Here is a 20,595-nt window from a genome sequence, read left to right on the forward strand (position 1 = left end):
CATCATCCTCTATATCTTCGACTCCAACACGGTACTGGTCGTCCGCCATGAGATGTAAATACCTGTCATTACAAACATAACACGTTATTAGTTGTAATATAAATAAATTTGTAAGGTAAAGTTATAATCAAATATAAATTGCTGAACCCTAATACAAATCAACATAGAAAATGGGCAAGTGTAGGTCGTTTTTATTCAGTATTTCATATGTTTTAAAAGTTACTTCATTCATTTAAAAGAAAATAAGAAAAATGGGCAAGTAAGTTAACAATTTCATTCATTTTCACCTAAAATGTGATACAATAATACTTTCTACGCCTACAATTTCAAACTAACAAAAAATAGTACCTCAATCTAATATTCCTTCGTTGTGGTCTGATCGCATGTAATTGGCTTGGGCGTCTATCTCATTTGGTACAACAGGTCTAGGAACAGTGAAAGGTGCCGAGTCATCAAACGCATCATATTCTTCCTTATCCTCGACATCTCCAACGCCAAGGATTCTTCTTTTGCCGGCTAGCACAATAGACCATTTTGAGTCGGCTGGGTCAGTTACGTAAAACACTTGCTTAGCTTGAGATGCAAGGATGAATGGTTCCGTACTATCATTCAGGTGGCCAAGATCTACAAGAGTAAAGTCATCATATTTGATGTTATGCCTGATATTGTCAACCCAGTTACACCGAAAAAGAGCAATCGTGAAGTCAAAATAATCAAGCTCCCGTATTTCTTGAATTCGACGTGTAGGGTTTCGTAGTGACCCGACACTGCGCGGAAGGAAACCCACCAAGACCCGCCCCTTAATTAAAGCAATTAAACAAGCATAATAAACTTAATCAAACAAGATTAAGGACAAGAATTATACCTTTGACGCGTGCTTCGCTCCCAAAGAGCTCTTACTTCAAAATCCCGAAAAGACGAGATCTCCGACGGATCGTACCCTGGACCCGACCCGAGCGTCCTAAGTCTTGAAGGTTAGTCAAGACCCGGACAAAATAACTATGAGTTTTACGAATCAAAGGTTTACTCTTTTCTTAGAGTTGCCTTTTTAATTCCACTCAAGGTTATCTCAAATCCCAATACCAAGCTTGGTATTTATAGGGAAATGATCCCTTGATTTTTCATCCTCCACCAATGTGGGAGAATGTATTTTTGCTAATTAATTTATTTCTAAAATAAATTATTAAACAAAACTAATCACAATGCAACAAGTGTCAAATAGAGAGAGAAGGTTAGGTGAGGACCATGAATGGGTGGGGGGGACCATTGCCTTTCTCCTCAAGGTCTTGCCCAAGCTTGGTCCCTACCCCTCACCTAAACCGCCACCTCATGGGCAGCTGGGCTCGCAGCCTGCCTTGGCTGCCAAGGCTGCCAACTGGCGCTTAGCACCAAGGCTGGGCAGCCAGCCAGCTTGGTATGCTAGCAGGCAGTGCTAGCATGCACTGGCCTAGCACGCATCAGCCCTAGCACGCTGGGAGCTGCTGGGCGCTGATGCTGCTAGCCTAACGCTGCTGCTGCCTAGCACTCTCTCGCATCGCATCGCTAGCACAGCTAGTGCTAGCTAGGCATCGCTGGCGCTGGCCCTCGCATCCCACGCATTGGTTGGTTGCACATGCATCACGCACCATCCATGCGCCACGCACCTACGCACACACATTGCTAGCCCACACGCATCATGCACCACCCTATGCTCGCACTAGCCAGCGCCTAGCACTGCTTGTGCTTGGTGCGAGGCATGCACACACGCATACGCACATGCATGCGTGGTGCTGCTGCCTAGCAACCCAGCCAGCCATTGCACGCACATGCACCAGCCCACACGCATCAGTGCGGCTGCTGTGCGAGGCTAGTGTGCGAGGCTATGAGGCACACACGCACACACACGCATGCCCCTGGCATTGCGATGGTGCTTGTGCGTGGTGCCAGGCCTTGCGATGGTGCCTAGCAAGGGCTGTACGCTTCGATAGGGCACCATATGCACCCAGGCACCACGCTAGCATGCTGCTAGCTGCTATGGGCTGCCTGGTGCCTGTGTGGCTTGCGATAGCTGCCATGCTCACCTAGGCACCCATGCTAGCATGCTGCTAGCTTGCGATGGGCTGTCAGGGTGCGCCTAGGCTGCGATGGTGCCTAGCACACCATGGTGCGCCTAGCACACACATGGCGCGCCTAGGCTTGCTATGAGCTAGCCTAGCCTAGCTACGGCTACGCTCATACTTGTTGCTTGTGATTTTGCGACGCTCGGTATCGACGCCCTACGCTCGATTTCCGACGTCTGTATTCGTAAAACTCTGTCGACTCATTAAATCCTTTCGGATTAATTCGACGTCTCGGATCGGAGATTCGATTGGGTTCGACCCGAAGGGTTCAGTTAAGATTAAGCTGTAATATCAATTGTACCTCGATATTACTGATCGGAAGCGACCTCCACCTAGGCATTCCGATCACTTGACCTTACTGAAGAATTAACTCTGTAATAATTCTGAACCCTCTATCGGAATAATACACTTGTTGGAAGGACACCATTCCTTTCACGACGTAGTATGACAACTCTGTATCAACGTGTGATTTATCCTTAGCACTTGCAAACTCCCTTGACGATGCCACAAGCGTTACACCACTGTTTTGGGTCGAGGATGATTTTAAATCCTGACGCTCAGTCCAAAATGTGTACCCATTTATGTCATATCCCTCAAATGAGCGAACATCATCCCTAAGACCATAAGCAAGCCACCTTACTGTATCTGTGACACTCTCATCCATTCCACCCATCACTCGATCACGAAACCAACTCACAAACTTCTTATTATGCAACTGCATCAGTGCCCTTTCACCTTTCGATGGAAATTCATCACGCAAACTAGCCATGTGCTCATCTAAATATGGGTGAACATCTGCAACATGGTGCTACACATATAGGTGTGATTGTAAGAACTTATCTCGATTAGGTGACATTTGTTTCGACCCGATTGTGCCATGACCATCAAGTCTCCCTTCATGTCGAGAAGTAGGAATACCAACAGGCTTAGCAACGGCTATATAGTCGGCCACAAAATTACCAATCTCCTCAGCCACGGTCCCTTGAATCATACTTCCTTCCGGGTGAGCCCGATTTCTGACTTTATCTTGCAATGTACCCATGTGTCTTTCAAAAGGATAGCACCACCTCATGAACACTGGACCGCACAACATAATCTCACGCACCAAATGAAGAATCAAATGCACCATTATGTCGAAAAACGAGGGTGGGAAGTACATCTCAAATTTGCACAAAGTCACAACCACATCCACCTGTAAAGCATCAAGTGTACAAGGATCAAGCACTTTGCTGCATATTGTATTGAAAAACGAACAGAGACTTGTAATAGCTTCCCTCACGTGCTTTGGTAAAATACCACGTATTGCAATTGGTAGGAATACTTGCATCATAACATGACAATCATGGGATTTCATACTTGTCAGCTTCAATTCTCCATTTAAGGATACAAATCTTTTCATGTTAGATGCGTACCCTGATGGAACGTTAATGCCATACAGACATGCACAAAACATCCGTTTTTCTACCCTTGACAATGTGTAGCAAGCCGGAGGTAAATAAGCCTTGTCCTCCTTGGCTTTTCCCTCATATTTCTTCTTCGACGCATCCGTGGCCTTTCCCTTTCCCTTGCTCTTCCCCTTTCCTTTTTTCGAACTCATTTCATGCACCTTTTCCTGTTCCTTTCCCTTACTAACCCTTTCCTGAACCCACAATTCTGGACGCACCCCCATCTTTTTCAAATCTAACCGTGCACCCTTTCCGTCCTTTGTTTTGCCTTGAATATTCATCAGCGTTCCCACAAGAGCATCACACACATTTTTCTCTATATGCATTACATCAAGACAGTGTCTAACGTCATGTTCTTTCCAGTACGGGAGCAACCAAAAGATTGATTCTTTTTTAAAGAGAGCAGTTGAGTCCGCCGCTTTTTCTGATTTCCCAAATACTGTTCGTACACCCTTAACTCGAGCGTAAACCTCCTCACCAGTTAATGGCCTAAGCGCAGTCCCCTCTTCCGTTGTCCCATCGAAAGCCTTTTTCTGCCTACGGTACGGGTGATCGCGCCTGAGAAACCTTCGGGTCCGCAAGTACAGCTCTTTGTGAGAATGATCAAGGCGCATGCTTGGCGTATCATCAATACAAATGGGGCATGCTTTTTTCCCTTTGTTCTTATACCCTGAAAAGTTGCCATATGCAGAAAAATCATTAACGGTCCACATAAGAGCTGCACGCAATGTGAACATCTCATTCTTATGAGCATCAAAAACGAAAACCCCCCTTCGTCCCACATCTTTCTCAAATCATCAACAAGTGGCGCAAGATAAACATCTATGTCGTTTCCAAGTTGCCTTAGCCCCGATATCAAAAGTGAAAGCATTACGTATTTACGTTTCATGCACAACCAAGGAGGCAAATTGTAGATCACTAAAAGTATCGGCCATGTGCTTCGTTGGGTACTAAGAGTGCCAAATGATTTCATCCCGTCCGTGCAGAAATCAAGCCTTAAATTTCTGACTTCATCACCAAATTCCCCAAACTTCATATCAATGTTCTTCCATTGTGGGGAGTCGGCTGGATGCTTCAGCGTTCTGTTTTTCTTTTTTCCCTCTACATGCCACCTCAAGTTTTTAGCGTCTTTTGGTGTTGAGAATAGACGCTTAAACCTTGGAATAATGGGAAGATACCACAACACCTTAGCAGGAGGTCCCTTCGTACCAACATTGCAACTCATGTGCTTGTAGCGCGACTTCTTGCATCGTGGACACTCCTCCAATTGTTCAAATTCATTTCAATAAAGAATATAATCATTAGGACATGCATGTATCTTCTTATACTCCAAACCAAATGGACACATGAGCTTCTTTTCGTAATAGTAAGACTTAGAAATTTCATTCCCGTCGGGCAACATCTCACTTAACGCGGTCAACAAAGAAGTAAAACTACTGTCCGTCCACCTATGCTTCGACTTAATGTAAAAAAGTGTTAGCACGGCTGATAGTTTGGAGTATTATTTGCACCCAGGATACAAAGGCTTTTTAGAAGCCTCCGATAATGACTCAAACACGTCACCTTCAACACCACGTATCATCTCATCCACCCCTTCATCCTCGACCTCATCCACCTGATCATCCTCAAATCCATCCTCATCACCAATATCAATAATATGTTCATCATTCATGTATTCCTCGTCCACACGATTGTCATTGCTTCTATCATCATGCACATCATTCCCATCAACATCCCCACTGTACTCTCCTTCTTCACCGTGCCAAATCCACACATGGTATTTAAGCCTAAACCCACGACAAACTACATGATCTCTAATGATATCAACACTATTGACCACCTTCACATTATTACAATCAACACAAGGACAATAGAGCCAATCGACACCCATTCTGCGCTGATAAGATTAAGCCCTCTCGCAAAACTCTTGAACCCCATAAAAGAATTCTAATGTATCACGTCTACCATACATCCAGCCACGATCCTTCTCCATTAAGTAAATTGTCTCTAAACATGGCAACATATTACGAATAATGTATAATTGCTACATCTATTATATATGTAAATCAAATTCAAACACACACCATGCATATAACATTCATATAGATACAAAAATGCATATATGCTTCCAAAGGGTCCGTATGACTCCAACCTAACCCATCCTTGAACGTATAATCTCACTAGTGAATGTATATCGACTTTCCAATTTTAAGGAAAATCCGGCAGCATTTCCCCCCAGTTCTCCAAGTACACGATGTAGGTAATAACTTACCCACATATGTACCCAGAGAACATGGTGAGGAAATGGTAAGCCAAGATGTTCCTTAAAATCGAAAAAAAGACATACACTCACCACCTAAATGAGAGTAAACGTTCAAGAACAGTCCCAACCGGGGACTATTCAAGACTTTCTCCTAATGAGAAAGCCTTGAACGGGTATCTAGGCATATGATGATGCAAGCATTTCATATATTGTTGTATTTATTTGTCATTAAATAATACACAAGTCGTAATAGCATGAAAAAACTTTTATTAAAACAATAAAGAGAAAGAAATATATATAGCTTAGAGAAGTTTATAATTCATACCAATATAGCAAGTACAATGGATGTATTCTTTCTAACTTCCCACTTGAGCTAAATATGTAGTCTTCAAGCTAAACTTGAACTTTAATTCACATATGAATCTATAAAAACACAAAGAAAAAACAAAACAAAAGTCAAAAGTTAGTAAAGACTCAAACTTTTAGTACCAAAGAATAAAAAAAAAACATACAAACGGCGCAAACTAAACAAGGACCAAGGCAACAGAACAACTAGATTAAAAAAAACAGCCCATACAACCACTAATTACAACACACTACACAGCAACACATAGGGGTGTACACCGGTCCAAAACCGGACCGGACCTAGACCGGACCTGTTTGGACCGGGGACCTGAATTAGGTAATTTTGTGGACCGGGGACCGGACCTGATTTAACAGGTCCAGTTCCGGGCCAGACCTAAAAAATCAGGTCCGGTCCAGGTTTGGACCTGAATGGACCTGTTTTGTGATTTTTTTCGTTTTTTTTTTTTTTTTATGAACAAAAGCAAAGTCACCAGTCCTAATCTAATGACTCCATAAATCCTCAAAGCAGCATTCTTATTTTTATGAACTACAAGCCATATACCAAAATAGCAGGGTTCCTATCTAAAAATAAATACAGCTACTATAGCTTGAAGCCTTGAAAAACACATCATTTTGTTACTTTTTATTCTTATTTACATACTTGCGGTTTATGAACCCAGTAAACTACTCTACTAGCTACGCTATTCCATATAGCACACTCACTAGTTGGTTGCCTAGATTCTAAACCAGAATCCCAAACAACAAAGACCAAATCAACACTACTCATTATACTACATAGCTTTAAAACTAGCAACCAAAACAAACCAATACATGCATCTTTAAATTCATAAACCAGCCAATTGCTGAAACAATCACTCCCCTAAATCCCTATCCCCCAAATAATTTTTACCATTCATTATAAGCAATTGAAAAAAGAATAAACATATAAATTCTCACACTTAATTTATTATTTTGAATAAAAAATACCAAAATTATAAGCGAATACACCGGAGATTATCGGTGTGCATCGCCTGAGAGAATGAGGGGGGTGTCGGCGGTGGGCGGAGCGACAGCCCGACAGTGAGAATTGAGAAGTTGAGATTGAGGGAGAGTGGGAGTTAGGGAGTTAATCAGTTAGGGCTTAGGGTTAGAACTTTGAAAAATGAAAGTGAAAACAGTCAGCGTTAGTTTCAATGTTTCATAGTTTAATTTTTGACTTTTTTTTTTATTTTTTTAAATTACGATTTTCCCGGGTTTTAGGTCCGGACCTGAAAACCCCGGGTTTAGACCGGGTCCGGACCGGAACCGGAAACCTGGATTTTTAAGAATCGGGACCGGACCTGAATCAACAGGTCCAGGTCAGGTCGGTTCAGGTTTGGTTTCAGGTCCGGTCCAGTTTTTGTACACCCCTAACAACACACCACCACCAACCACCAGCAGCATTACAGCGCAGCACAACAACGCAGCAAACACCACCCACAAAGACTGAGCAAAATAACCATCACAAGAACAGAAAGCACAAAACATAGCAGGACACCTCCCAGCAAACCACAGCAGGCTCAAAAGGAACAGAACAGGCCAACACTAAGACAAATACAGCCAGCAAGGGAGAGACGACGCCCCAATACAGCAAGCAGCAAAGTAGGACACACCTTCACAACCTCACCAAACTCCCCTGCTCCCTCACAACCCCCAATTCATCCACTGAATACCACCGCAGCCCAACCACTAAAACAAGAAATACCCATCAAAATTTGCATGCAAGCTCACAACAAGGCAATAACTCAATGCACAGCAAGTAAAGGAAACTGGCAAGCTCACCAGACACTATATACACTGTTTGAGGTCGTGACAAGAAGCTAAGGTCGTTGTGGAGGGGGAGCCGTGCGCGTTTAATTGACAAACCCTAGATTACAAGAAACTTATAATTACTAACTTGAAAAGCAAATCCTCAAAAAACCAAAGAATGCGAAGGAATTCAATGGAGTAAGTGAAACCTAGCTACTTACCTCGAAGTTGCTTCAATGGAGGAGAGATGGATATGGAGTGAAGAGAAGGTGGTGCGTGCGACAACTGCTTCAATGGAAGTGAGAAAGCTCGAACACCACTTCAATGGAGTAAGAAGTGAAACCTAGCTAGGTAGGGGTGTACACCGGTCCAAAACTGGACCGGACCTGTTTGGACCGGGGACCTGAATTGGGTAATTATGAGGACCGGGGACCGGACCTGAATTAACAGGTCCGGTTCCGGGCCAGACCTGAAAAATCAGGTCCGGTCCGGGTTTGGACCTGAATGGACCTGTTTTGTGTCTTTTTCGTTTTTTTTTTTTTAATACAAAACCTGTTGGACCTGCATATGGACCTGTTTTGTGATTTTTAGACCTGTTGCATAATTTAATAATTACATACAAACCAAAATTATCAATTACAAAACTACATAAAGTCTATAAAGTCCCGATTCTCAAACACCAAAAATACAAATGAGTCCACCGAAAATACAAATAAGTCCACGAAAACTCAGTTTCAATTTTTCAGAGTTTGTTTTTCTTCTTTTTTTTTTTTTTTTAATTACGATTTTCCCGGGTTTCAGGTCCGGACTTGAAAACCCCGGGTTTGGACCGGGTCCGGACCGGGACCGGGAACCTGGATTTTTAAGAACCGGGACCGGACCTGAATCAACAGGTCCGGGTCAGGTCCGGTCCGGTTCAGGTCGGTTCAGGTCCGGTTTCAGGTCCGGGCCAATTTTTGTACACCCCTATAGCTAGGGGTAGGAGACAAAAGAGAAGAGGGAAAAACGCGAACAACAATTGAAATCGAAGAAGAAGAAAGACGTTATACCCGGGTTTTTTTGTTTTTTTCAAAAATGGCAGCGTTCAAACCGGTGCTAATTCCCATAGTTGGCACCTTTAAGGCGAACCGGTGCCAACTCTATTCCATTCTTTTGTTTTTATTTCATTTATTTTTTTTTAAGTTGGCACCGGTTTGAACCCGGTGCTAATTATTTGATTTGGCATCGGTTTTGGTTGGAACCGGTGCCAACTCTGAATTTTTCAATCCCGCCCATTTATTTTGGCACCGGTTTTCAAGAACCGGTGCTAAAGGGGGGTGCCTATTTCAAATTTTCTACTAGTGATGGTTAATTTCAGTGGGTAATGTTGGTTAGTACAAAGATAAATTTACAACTTTGGCCAAAATAAGTTTCCATGTATAGTGTTTTGCAAGTATTGTGATGTTTTCTATGTTTATTGCTTCATTTTGGAGACAAAATAGATGAAACACTCAACATTTCAAACACATCCTCAATTATTATAGATTATTGATTATTAAATTGACGATGAGAGGGATTTGAATTATTTTATGGTTGAATTTAAGCAAAGATTTTGCCATTGATGAAGAGGTAGTGAGAGCTTCTCTATGTTTATTTTATTTTGCGAGATGTAAAAGACGAGAGAAGAAAGGTAAAGTCAAGTGAGCTGAGTTGTCATTTTCATCGACGCTTTGTTTGGTGTTTCTGTCCCACCAAGAGCTAGGTGAAGTTGTGTTGAATTATTGATGATATTTCATTTTGTTAAAGTTTTTGCGCTCTTTATCTTAAGCAAATATACGAATTAAATCAAACCATTATCAAACCAAACCGAAGCAAAAATACCCAACGCCATGGGTACCTATTTTTTTTAATATGGTTTAATTAACGTCGATAAAAGTACAACCAGAAATAAGTCATATCAAGAAACCGAATTCATTGCAAACACTTTATTTTTATACTTCAATTTTTGCAATTCATCTATTTCAAATATTAAAACCCAATCTCTTTAAAAAATATAAATCTTTCAAAAATTATTTATTTTCATAGTAATTCCAATTTTAATCTTTTTTTTGGAAAATAAATATTTCACATTCATTTAACAATTTAATTCCCATGAAAATGCACAAATGATTAACTATTCACCACAAATAGTCAAATTAATGACAAGAAGGATCTCTTGATTCTAACTCACGATCGACTACTCGCACAGTCGCACTCTTTTTAAGAAGTCTCTCTCTCCCCTCTCCTCTCTCTCTCTAAAAACCCTAGCCTCCACGGTTAAAAATTATTTATTTTCACAACAATTCAAATTTTAATTTTCTTTGGAAAATAAATATTTGAAAATTTTGAGTTTTGCTACCACCAAAAGACTCTGTTTTGACTTTTATTACCTATCTAAAATGTTATTTTATTTTACTACTGCCAAAAGTTACAAAATATATTTTTTGCTACCATTTAACAGAATCTGTCAAAGGTTCTATTAAGTGGGTCATTATCTCATTAAACAATTATTTAATTTATTTTTAAAAAAAAAACCAAGCCACTGCTCCCCCTCCCCGTCGGCCACCCCTCCCTCCTCCTCAAGCCGGCTACCGGCGCCCAAATGATCCCTTGACGTCGGCGACCTCACCCCCTCCCTTTCCCCAATTATTATGAGAAGGAAGAGCCCCAATTCTCTGTTTCACATCACGATACCCTTTACGAAGCTTCTCCATCTTATGGCGGCACCGAGCAGACGACTTCGGCAACATTTGATCAGGACACCTGTAACACCCCAATAATTCTCCCTTTTGTATACCACTTACTTTAAACAAAATAGAGGAGAACTATTGAAATGTTACCTCCACGTGTTAAAACGTTAAGCCTTTATCAAAGTATCGCCGCGGAAAATCCAATTTAAATCTTAAAATAATATAGTAATGAAAATCAATAAGTCAAAGCTTGCAAATTAAAACCATATAAGACCCTTATTTAAAATCAAACCAATATACAAAATCCAAAGCATAAACGAAATAGTAAAACATAAATAAGTTCAACACAGGGAACAAATACTCTCAATCACACTTCCCTTGACAATGCGTTTCAAACCCCGAACTTCACATCATCAAGCTAACCTGTGCAATACTGCTCCCAAATAATACAAGTGTAATAGTTGGATCATCAATGGGTCATTGAAAGGCGAAGGCCATGACCGAAAGAAAAAACACAAAAGCACATAATCAGCAAAGCTTAGTACATACAAGCTACAACACACCAAACCTAGCAAGCTTAACGAATTAAAATAAATAATATTCAACATAAATTCATTAACCAAGACTCCACACCAAAATAGTTCAATCAATTTAACATACTCACTAACCAATTCCAATCACTTGAGTCTTTATATTTAATTTAATTAATTTGATTGGAGTAAACAATAAACGAGGTTGTCGAATCCACCAAATCATTTTGGTCCCAAATGACATTTAAAATAAAAATATAGCGCGATGCAAGAATGGGCGCCACTCCATTCTCACAAAGTTAGTCTAGGATCCCATCTAACTTGCATTATAAAATAAAAATGTAAATACCAAAATAAAAGAGGACATGTTGATCAAACAAGCCTCGGAAAGCCACGATTTACCACCGTATACCCCACCCCATAATTGTTAATACTCTAGAAGTGTACGCTTTCAAGAGTTTTATTACTCATCCATGTTTCACTTTACGTGATTACAAGTTTAATTATAGCCGACTCATTCAAGTAAACCACAAATAATAATCATACATATAATTCACTATTAATCTTATTTAGGACAACGATGATCACATCACAAATTGACCTTTAATTCCATTAAAGTTCCAAGATATCCAAAATTGTTAAACATAGTCAACTCACGTAGCCATTTTGGCTTAATCCACCTTTACTCAACATACTAACAAGTCATGCTTGAGTAATAAATAAAATAATAATAACCTCAAGGCATCATTTATAAATTCATTCCACTTAAACCATTAAATTCCATCCATTCAATAATCCAAATGTGGTTAATAAACCAATCCAATAAAAATATGCTTGTATCAACATTCCAACAAACAATTAATAATCCAATTCAACATGCTTGCATCCATAATTCCATACAAACGTAATCAATTCACCAAAACATGTCTCATAAACATAAGCACATAAATTAATTTAATGTTTAACCAAATAATTTCCATCCAAAAGTTCTCTAAACATGAAATTAAGTTCTTTCCTTTTGGTACCTAAACATGATACTACTTACAACAAAGTAGACATGTATGTATCTCGTGTAAACAATTGTTTGTGCCACTTTTAATCACTTAAAAGTCTCCTAGGGAATAATCTCCTGCTAGAAAGCAATCAATAATCATAAATTAATTTCCAAACTAATATCCAACAATATAAATTTGATTAAAACTTCCTTAAAAACACGTTTTTATGCTTAATTAATGATTAGAAATTCAATAGGAAAAAAAGCCCCAATTTAATTACTCATTACAACCCTAAAATCCTAATTTCAATAAATTAAAACCCTAGGTTTTTAAAGTTACAAAATCTGATTATAATATAAAATTATAAGTTTTGAATCATCAAAATATAGTTTTGATACTAAATAAATCAATTTCAAACAATAAAATAAAACCCAAAACAATTTAATCAAGTATTAAGCAAAATAGAAGAAAACAAAGGAAGAGGAAGAAGATTGGACCACGGCTGGTGGTTGTGCCGGCGGTCAGGGGCAGCGTCGACAAGTCTGGGCGAAGAGCAAGGTTAGGCAGTAGTAGTGAGTATTGCTCACGTAGGAAGGAGGAAAGGGAAAGAAAGAAAAAGAAAATGAAAAAAAAAGAAAAAAAAAGGAAAAATAAAAGAAATAAAATAAAGAGAAGAGAAATAGCTAACCTTTTGTGAGGGGAAAATTTTGAGGATTTATGGGATATTTATAGGAGAGAGTTGTAGGGTAAGTAGGGTAAAATTGATCCTCATTAACATAATGGGCCAATTGAATAAATAAAATGGATTAGGCTTTGTTTTTATGGTCATTAATTGTAGGATATAGCCATATAGGTACATAAGAATCCTTTTGTAATAAATAAAATAACTTTCCACCCAAAAATAATTTGAAACTTGTAGATAAATTCCTAAAAATATACAAATAAATAAAATAGAATTTCATTTATAAATTATTTAAAAATACGGGGGATTACAATGCCACTGACTAACCTCATCAGCAACAACTTCCCAATCGAGTCCTCAGATTTCAGCGACGAAGAGAATACCATTTATATATCTTGATAAGAATGAATCAAAGCTAGGGTTTCATATTGGGTCCAATAAGGAGCCGGAAACTTGCGAACAACGGGGGGAAGATGATGGGTATTCTGGCGGCGGGGAGGGGTCACCTGCGAGGGCGGAAGGAGGGGAGGGCGTAATGGGGAAATTTAGGGGAAGAGAGAGAAAAAGGAGGGGAGAGAAAGAGAGAGAGTGAGAAGAAGGGTTGAAAGGAAGGAGATATTTGAGGAGGAAGGAGGGCAACGTGGGTGGGGAAAGGGAGGGGAATGGGGTCGCCGACGACGGGGGATAGGGTCGCCGGCAGCCGCCACGGGGAGAGGGGAAGGGTGGCTAACGGGGAGGGGGAGTAGTGGCTGGTATTATTTATTTCTTTTTTAAGCTTTTCTTTTTTTTAATAAATTAAATAATTATTTAATGAGATAATGGTCCATTTAACGAAACCTTTAACATATTCTGTTAAATGGTAGCAAAAATATATATGTAACTTTTAGAGGTAGTAAAATAAAGTAAAATTTTAGATAGGTAGTAAAAGTCAAAATATGGTCTTTTGGTGGTAGCAAAACTCAAAATTTCCTAAATATTGCACATGCATTTAACAATTTAATTCCCATGAAATTGTATAAATGATGAACTATTCACCCCATAGCCAATAAACCCCCATAACTAATTAATGACAAGAAGGATATTTTGTTTCTAATTGATGATCGATTACTTCGTATTCGTTTTAAGAAGCATCTCTCTCCCCCCCTCCTCTCTTTCTAAAACCCCTAGCCTCCATTGTTGAATTTTGAAGTGGCTTTCATGGGTTTTTACCGGTGAAAATCCTCAATCTTTGTTTTTCAGGTGCCTCTTCTCTTTATATTTTTGTTTGTTTTAGGTTTATAATAACTCATCCTCTTATAGGAGGAACATTTCTCCCTCGAAAGAAAGGGATTTTCTTCTTCTTTAGGAGGAATATTCTCCCATGAAATAATTTTTTTTTTCTTCTTTCTTTTGAGGGAGGATTTGCTTTTTTAGTTTAATGGATTGTTGTAGAGTTCTTTCATGGGTAAATATTTTTACGGGATCGAAAAAGAGGTTAATCTTTTGATTACAACCAGACAAATCAAGCAAAAAATTTCTTCACGGTTAAAACAAATCGATAGACCCCTCGTCTAATAATGTTGTGAATCCCAGCGATGTGAAAGACGGTATAAATAATGTAGGATTCACGACAACGATCGTAGCTTTTCTAAATGAATAATTTTTTTGATTCAATTGTCATGTATTTGTTAGATATAAAATTTATTGTAGATGTTGTATGACTTTTTATTTATGAATGAATCTTTTTTCAAAAAAAATGATAAGAAGGGAAAAAAATTCTTCTAATAACTTTCCATATAGTGAAATCTAATATCATATCACTAATAAATAAAGTCAGACTCGCAGCCAGGACACGACACAGTGACACTTGGCATTCCAGTTTTTCGCCAAGTGTCGCGCCACGTTGGAGGAAAATAGGTATTATTGTGATACATGTGGTGCTAAGTAAGCGATTTTTGGATAGATTTTTAAAGATAAAATTGTTGTATAGAGTTTTATTGTCGATAGAATTCTAATATTTCATATATGCAAAATTAATCATAACTTTTAATAAATATTCTATAACTCAATTCTATTTCCATCATCAAATTTGTTTTAAAAAGTTCTGTAAAATAAGATCCATTTATAATATATTTAATCACAAACTTTTAAACATAGTTCGTCAAACCGTGTCACCAACTATTACAAGAGTTATTTCGTTAATGCTATAGGGATTACTTAGTTTGTGTTACAGTAGTTACTCAATCAGTATTATAGATAGGGGTTACTTAGTCAGTGATCGAGGTTACTCAGTCAGTGCTACAGGGGTTACTCGGTCAATTTTATAAAGGTTAGTTTGTCCGGCTAGATGGTGTGGCTAGTCGTATACAAAATGCATTGTTATTAATTTATTTTAAAAAATAATATAGAATTAGTAAAAATAAGTTTTAATCAATAAAATTAATTTTAGTTTGGTAAAAATACTTTCAGTTTAGTAAAAATAATTTAAGTTTAATAAAAATAATTTCAAGTCAATAGTAACATAGATATCTGTTTACAAACAAGATTACAAAAAGTATTATTATATTAATATAAGCCATATGACATCGTACATCTAAATATCCTACATTATCAAAAAGAATTATGTGACCGTATTTAACATTCAAGTAAATATGTTATTTTAAAATTTTATATCTTATCTGGGCATCACGCCATCGCCCAGACACAAAACTAGTATATAAATGATAGTAGGCCTTTTTCGAGAGTATTCGGCACGCCACATAAGCAAAGATATTGTTTCGACCAATTAAAAAAAAGGCTTGTATCCATTTAAAATTAAAATATTCATTTGCCACCTAAGAAAAAGTGACAAATGATATTTAATAATTTTCCATGTATGTAAAAACAACGAATAGTGATTTGGTTTAAATTATTTAAAAAATAAATATTATCTTTTGATATTAATGGCTTTATATTTAATAGACAAAAAATTATCCACTTTTTAAATAACTAAAAATTATTTTTAGACATTAGTATTTAAATTATTTAAAAAACAAAAAAAAAATTATTTTGATATTAGGATATAAATATTTTTTTAATAATATTATCTTTCGATACTAATGGTTTTATCTAAATATCCGATGAATGAGATGATATTTACGTAAAAAAAAATTAAAACATATAATGCAAGAAAAAACTTTACCTTCTTTAAACATGTGAAATTTATATCAAAAATTTAAATTAAAAAAGGGTTAGAGGTCATTAAGAGGTCACAAGAAATATATAAAATCTTTTCATCGTATATAATTTTATTTTTTTTTATAGAAGCTATTAAATTAAAAATTATGAAAACTATGTTCTATTAAAATTAAAAAAATGTTCAATTTTGGAGTAGATTGAAAAAAATGGTAACATACGAAAATTGATTATAATAAAATATACATCATATATTTAATAAAAAAAATAAAAAAAATACTATTAAACTTTAAAGCTAATATTTACGTTCAATTGATAAATAAAAAAAAGGATTAGATAAAGAAAATAATGAAATATGAGAAGTGATTATAATAAATTTTTTTGTTAAAAAAATAAAAAAAAGGTTATCTCGTATTAATATTTGTTATTACGGCTGAATATTAAATGTTAAATTAGTATAAAACATACAAATGCATTATTTTGACCAATGAAAAATAAATTTTATTCTTAGGATTTAAATTATTTTAAAAAAAATTTAAGTTCGCATTACAAATTACATTAAATATTTTAATCCAAGTTTTATACAAAAATGATCTTTTCGTGAAATTTATTTTTTAAAAAATCGTGCTTCCCAAGGGCTTAAATCTAGAAATTATTAATTCCAATTACTTTGTATTTTTCCTATATCTCGTGGATTAGAAAACAAGTCCCTGTTCGCTTCAAATAGAAAGTATAAATAAGTGAATTCAGTAAAAATAAGTTAATTCATTAAAAATAAGTTAATTTCAATAAAATAAGCTTTAATCAGTAAAAACTAGTTCTTTTTCCGAGCAACGCTCGGATATTCACAGAAAAAAATATATTTATATATTACTATAACTTTTATTTGTTCTAGATTTTGTATACATTTAACGTTTTATTTATTTAAAGTTCTTATTGTTCTATTATTTAGGCTGTATACATTTTTTTTTATCAATTATCTTTTATTTTTTAAGGAAAAAAAAGGTTTTTAGCGGGAAATTTTTTAATGTGGATGCGACACGTGTACTATAGGGATAATCCTGGTGATTACTTTAGCATATATGTATAGATTAGTAACTAGTGTATGGCCCGAGCGATGCCCTGGGTTGATAATTATGTTTGATTGTTTGTATATTTAGTGTGTGGTTCAGGCGTTGTTTGTTACTGTTTTATTTATTTAATTTTATTTCTAATGTTGTGAAAAATAAATAATATATATATATATATATATATATATATATATATATATAACCTCTAATTTACTTCATAAATGAAAGGAACGTATAATGTTAATTATGTGAAATTTAAAACATTAATCAAAGTTAATTGAGATGGTAAATATGTAACCTTTATGTGTTGGAGGTTACGGGTTCGAATCTAGCTCAAAGCATATATACTTTGAAAAGTGCCACGTGGCACCATTAATTTAAGGGGTCATTTGGTTCGCAGTAATAATCAAAGGGAATGGGATTCCATGGGAATCATTTCCTTTGTTGTTGTTTTCTTTTTTTCCATTTCTATCATTCCCTTTCCCCTTTGATTACCCAAAACCCTTCTACTCCCATTCCCCACCCCCCTAGCCTTTCCCATTCCCTTTCCCCAACCACCACCATACCCACATCAGCCACCCTTACCCACTTCTCGCCGGAACGTCGCCGCCCCTCATTGGAACCTCGTCGCCCCTCCTCTCACTCGAAAATTATTCCCTCACCCATGCATAACTCTCCCCCTCCACTTAGATTTGTCGGCCGCCTCTCCCCCACCCTTCATCGCACCTCTCCTTTTTTTCGTCGGTCATCTTCACTCTCAAAACCCACCATCAAAAAACCTAAAAAACCTAAAAAAAAAAAAACCCATCTCCCTCATTGTAAAACGGCCGACCAACCCTCCCCCACCATCAAAACCCTAGGCGCTAGGGTTTCGAGGGTAGGGGAGGGCTGGCTGATGGGTTTTACGGGGAGTGAGACTAAATTATAGGGTTTTTCTGGGCTAAGAGAGGTTTTTTGGGGAAGGGATGAGCTGCGCTGGGCCGGCAGGGGTGGGGGAGGGCTAGCGTAGGGCGGCGAATGGTGGGAGAGGTGTGGTGAGTGGTTTGGTGGATGGATGGCGGCTGAAAAAGGTAGAAAGTTAATGAATTAGGTGGTTGTGTGGTGGTGGGACTAGTGAGATTTTTTCTGGGTTAATTATAATGAATTTGTAGAATTGCGCTTTGCTAAATGTATTTATATATCCTAAAGTTTTTGATTTAATAAGACTAGAAGGTGTTACAAAATGGGTAATCATTAGTCATTACTAGTGAAAAAAATTAAAAATCCATTGTTTTGAAAAATGTATGTAGTATTAAAAATGTATAGTATTAGAGTTTGTTTCAGAGATTCCCATTAAACGCCAGGGGAGAGTGCATCAGTATCCTGATTTGATATCAGGAGCGGCGCACAATAGGGCATATTTGTGAATGACTGAGTCTTTCTTCACATTGGTGTATGCCTGTATGATGAAACTAGGATTAGCTATGTAGGGGTTACATTTGTTGAGTTTTGGGAAGATATGGTTGAATCATCTGTAAAATTTAGTCTTTTACAAGAGTTTACATTTCTGGAGTTGGATGGAATAGCCTTATCTAAATTGGCATTTGTACTAACTCTACAAAGAATATGTGGAAAGCTTGGCATATAGAAGCTGCCCTGGGTTTTGTTAGTAGCTCATAACCATGATTGTGTAGCGCGAATGCAACCTGGTGGAAAAACTTGTGTAAAAATTGCATTCACTCCTGACTCAAACGAAACACCATTGTGGTGGACTGGCGGTAGATACTAAGTCGATTTAGTACAACATATAGTCCAGCCTCACTAAGAGTATTCAGATTTACACATCTGCTCCTATGGTTTTATATTAAGCAAAAATTTCAGCAATCAAAAGCATTCTATCCAGTGTGGTGAGCCTGGTGGCGTACATTCTAACAGAGCTGAGTGTGTATGCGCTTGGATTGTCTTACTGGTATATAAACCTACATTTTCAGCCTGAGTCACCTTTTTTGGGTTTAATTGCATAAATTGTGCGACTTCAAATTCATGATTGCTTGTTGATATTTATGTTCAAACAGCCAAACAAAGCTTAAAGATATTCTTGCTCAATTAGTATTGTTATCTGCGCCATTTTCAAATTCGATAAAGTAGTTGTACTATTGCTCAACAACATGGTCTGCATTCTGATAATGATGTGTATATGCTTTCTGTTGGCTAATGATCTTCTTTACTTCAGATGAGGAAGACAGTCTTCTCCAAGGCATCAACAAGTATCGAACATCGTTGAACTTAACAGCCTTCACAAAGAATGACAATGCAGAATGTCTTGCTGAACAAATGGCTGACCAATTCAAGGATCAACCCTGTACAAACAGCACAGGGTCCAACACTGTACCAGGCACTGAGAACCAGTTTCCCAACTACCCAGACTTTCTAGCCCATTGCCATTTAAATATCAGCAACACCGCCGATGGCATGATAATGCCTGCTTGTGTACCAAACTTGGATCCAACCCTCGTGCTTTGGAATTTTACAAAGTCCCAGTATTCAGGTAGCTTAAACGATACCAAGTATACAGGAGCTGGTATTGCTTCGGAGGGTAATTGGATTGTTGTTGTTCTTACCACTAATTCTTCAGAAGGCAGCTTTGAAACTTACAAGGTTGCCGGTTTCATTTCTAGACCCAGTCACCTTTTCTACATGATTGTGTTTTTGGTGGGTTGTTTCTTTTTGTTGCAAGTTAAATCGGATGGTTATACCTTTTTATCATTCATTTTATTTTTAAATCCTCTCTTGAAACAGTTCTGTCATTTGTTGAAAAATTCAAATGTTACCTCATGTTATTTGAAGACCTTTCAGTAATGAAGAACAGAATTTTGTTAAAGCTTCTTTCTTTCTTTTTTCATTACTGTCTAGTGGCAAACATTTACTCCCACATCCATGGATATCGATACCTTGAGCTAGGTTGAATGGTCTTAACATTCCCCCGACTACATAAGCATATATCCCTGGGATATGGTCGTGTAAATGTTTTCTGTCGTAACTATAGATGCTAAGTTTTGTAATTAGCTAAACTATATTTTGGTGAGAGATTAAGAACTTTGAGCCAGGGTAATTGTTCATAAGTAACTCACACCTTAAGATTATTAGGTTTGGTGGTTGGTCTTGCACCTTTGAAGTCACTAATAGACATGAACTTGGGAAGTTTGAGCTTACATGTTCACAAAAATGTCACAGCTCAAGTTTATTTATTTCTTATATGCAGTTAAAAACATATGCAAGCAACTATTGTAATAGTAATATAGTATTTTTGTTACAAAAGTAACACATGGCAGCTAGTTAAATAAATTGGCAAGATTGATAATTCAAATTGGCAGTCAATTACTTTAGCTGGACAGTCTTAGGGATGATACCCAAAGTCGTATGGAATTATATTTGCATCTATGTTCTTTGTGGCTCCCAATAAACAGATATATGTACTTCGTAATTGAAAAAAAGAGTCCAAATCAGTTAGAAAATCAACTACAATGTAACAAGTAGC

The 20,595-nt window shown here is 37.3% G+C and overlaps 1 protein-coding gene across 1 annotated transcript; it reads left to right on the forward strand.

Annotated features, from left to right (window-relative positions):
• The first annotated feature begins 17,471 nt into the window (after nucleotides 1–17,471).
• LOC110716040 (uncharacterized GPI-anchored protein At3g06035-like) lies at nucleotides 17,472–19,953 on the forward strand. The gene is made up of 2 exons (XM_021894675.1): nucleotides 17,472–19,026; nucleotides 19,291–19,953. Exons 1-2 carry the CDS (start codon nucleotides 19,005–19,007, stop codon nucleotides 19,914–19,916), a joined length of 648 nt encoding a protein of 215 aa, XP_021750367.1. The 5' UTR covers nucleotides 17,472–19,004; the 3' UTR covers nucleotides 19,917–19,953.
• Nucleotides 19,954–20,595: the final 642 nt, after the last annotated feature.

Source organism: Chenopodium quinoa, unplaced genomic scaffold (genome assembly GCF_001683475.1).
Source record: "Chenopodium quinoa cultivar QQ74 unplaced genomic scaffold, ASM168347v1, whole genome shotgun sequence".
NCBI classification, from domain to species: Eukaryota; Viridiplantae; Streptophyta; class Magnoliopsida; order Caryophyllales; family Amaranthaceae; genus Chenopodium; species Chenopodium quinoa.

What these genes read in the sequence shown, in the direction of transcription:
- LOC110716040 (XM_021894675.1), top strand. Translation starts at nt 19,005, where the DNA reads ATGCGCTTGGATTGTCTTACTG. An exon ending in GCGCTTGGATTGTCTTACTG is followed by an intron (nt 19,027 to 19,290) that starts GTATATAAACCT and finishes TCTTTACTTCAG; the next exon opens with ATGAGGAAGACAGTCTTCTC.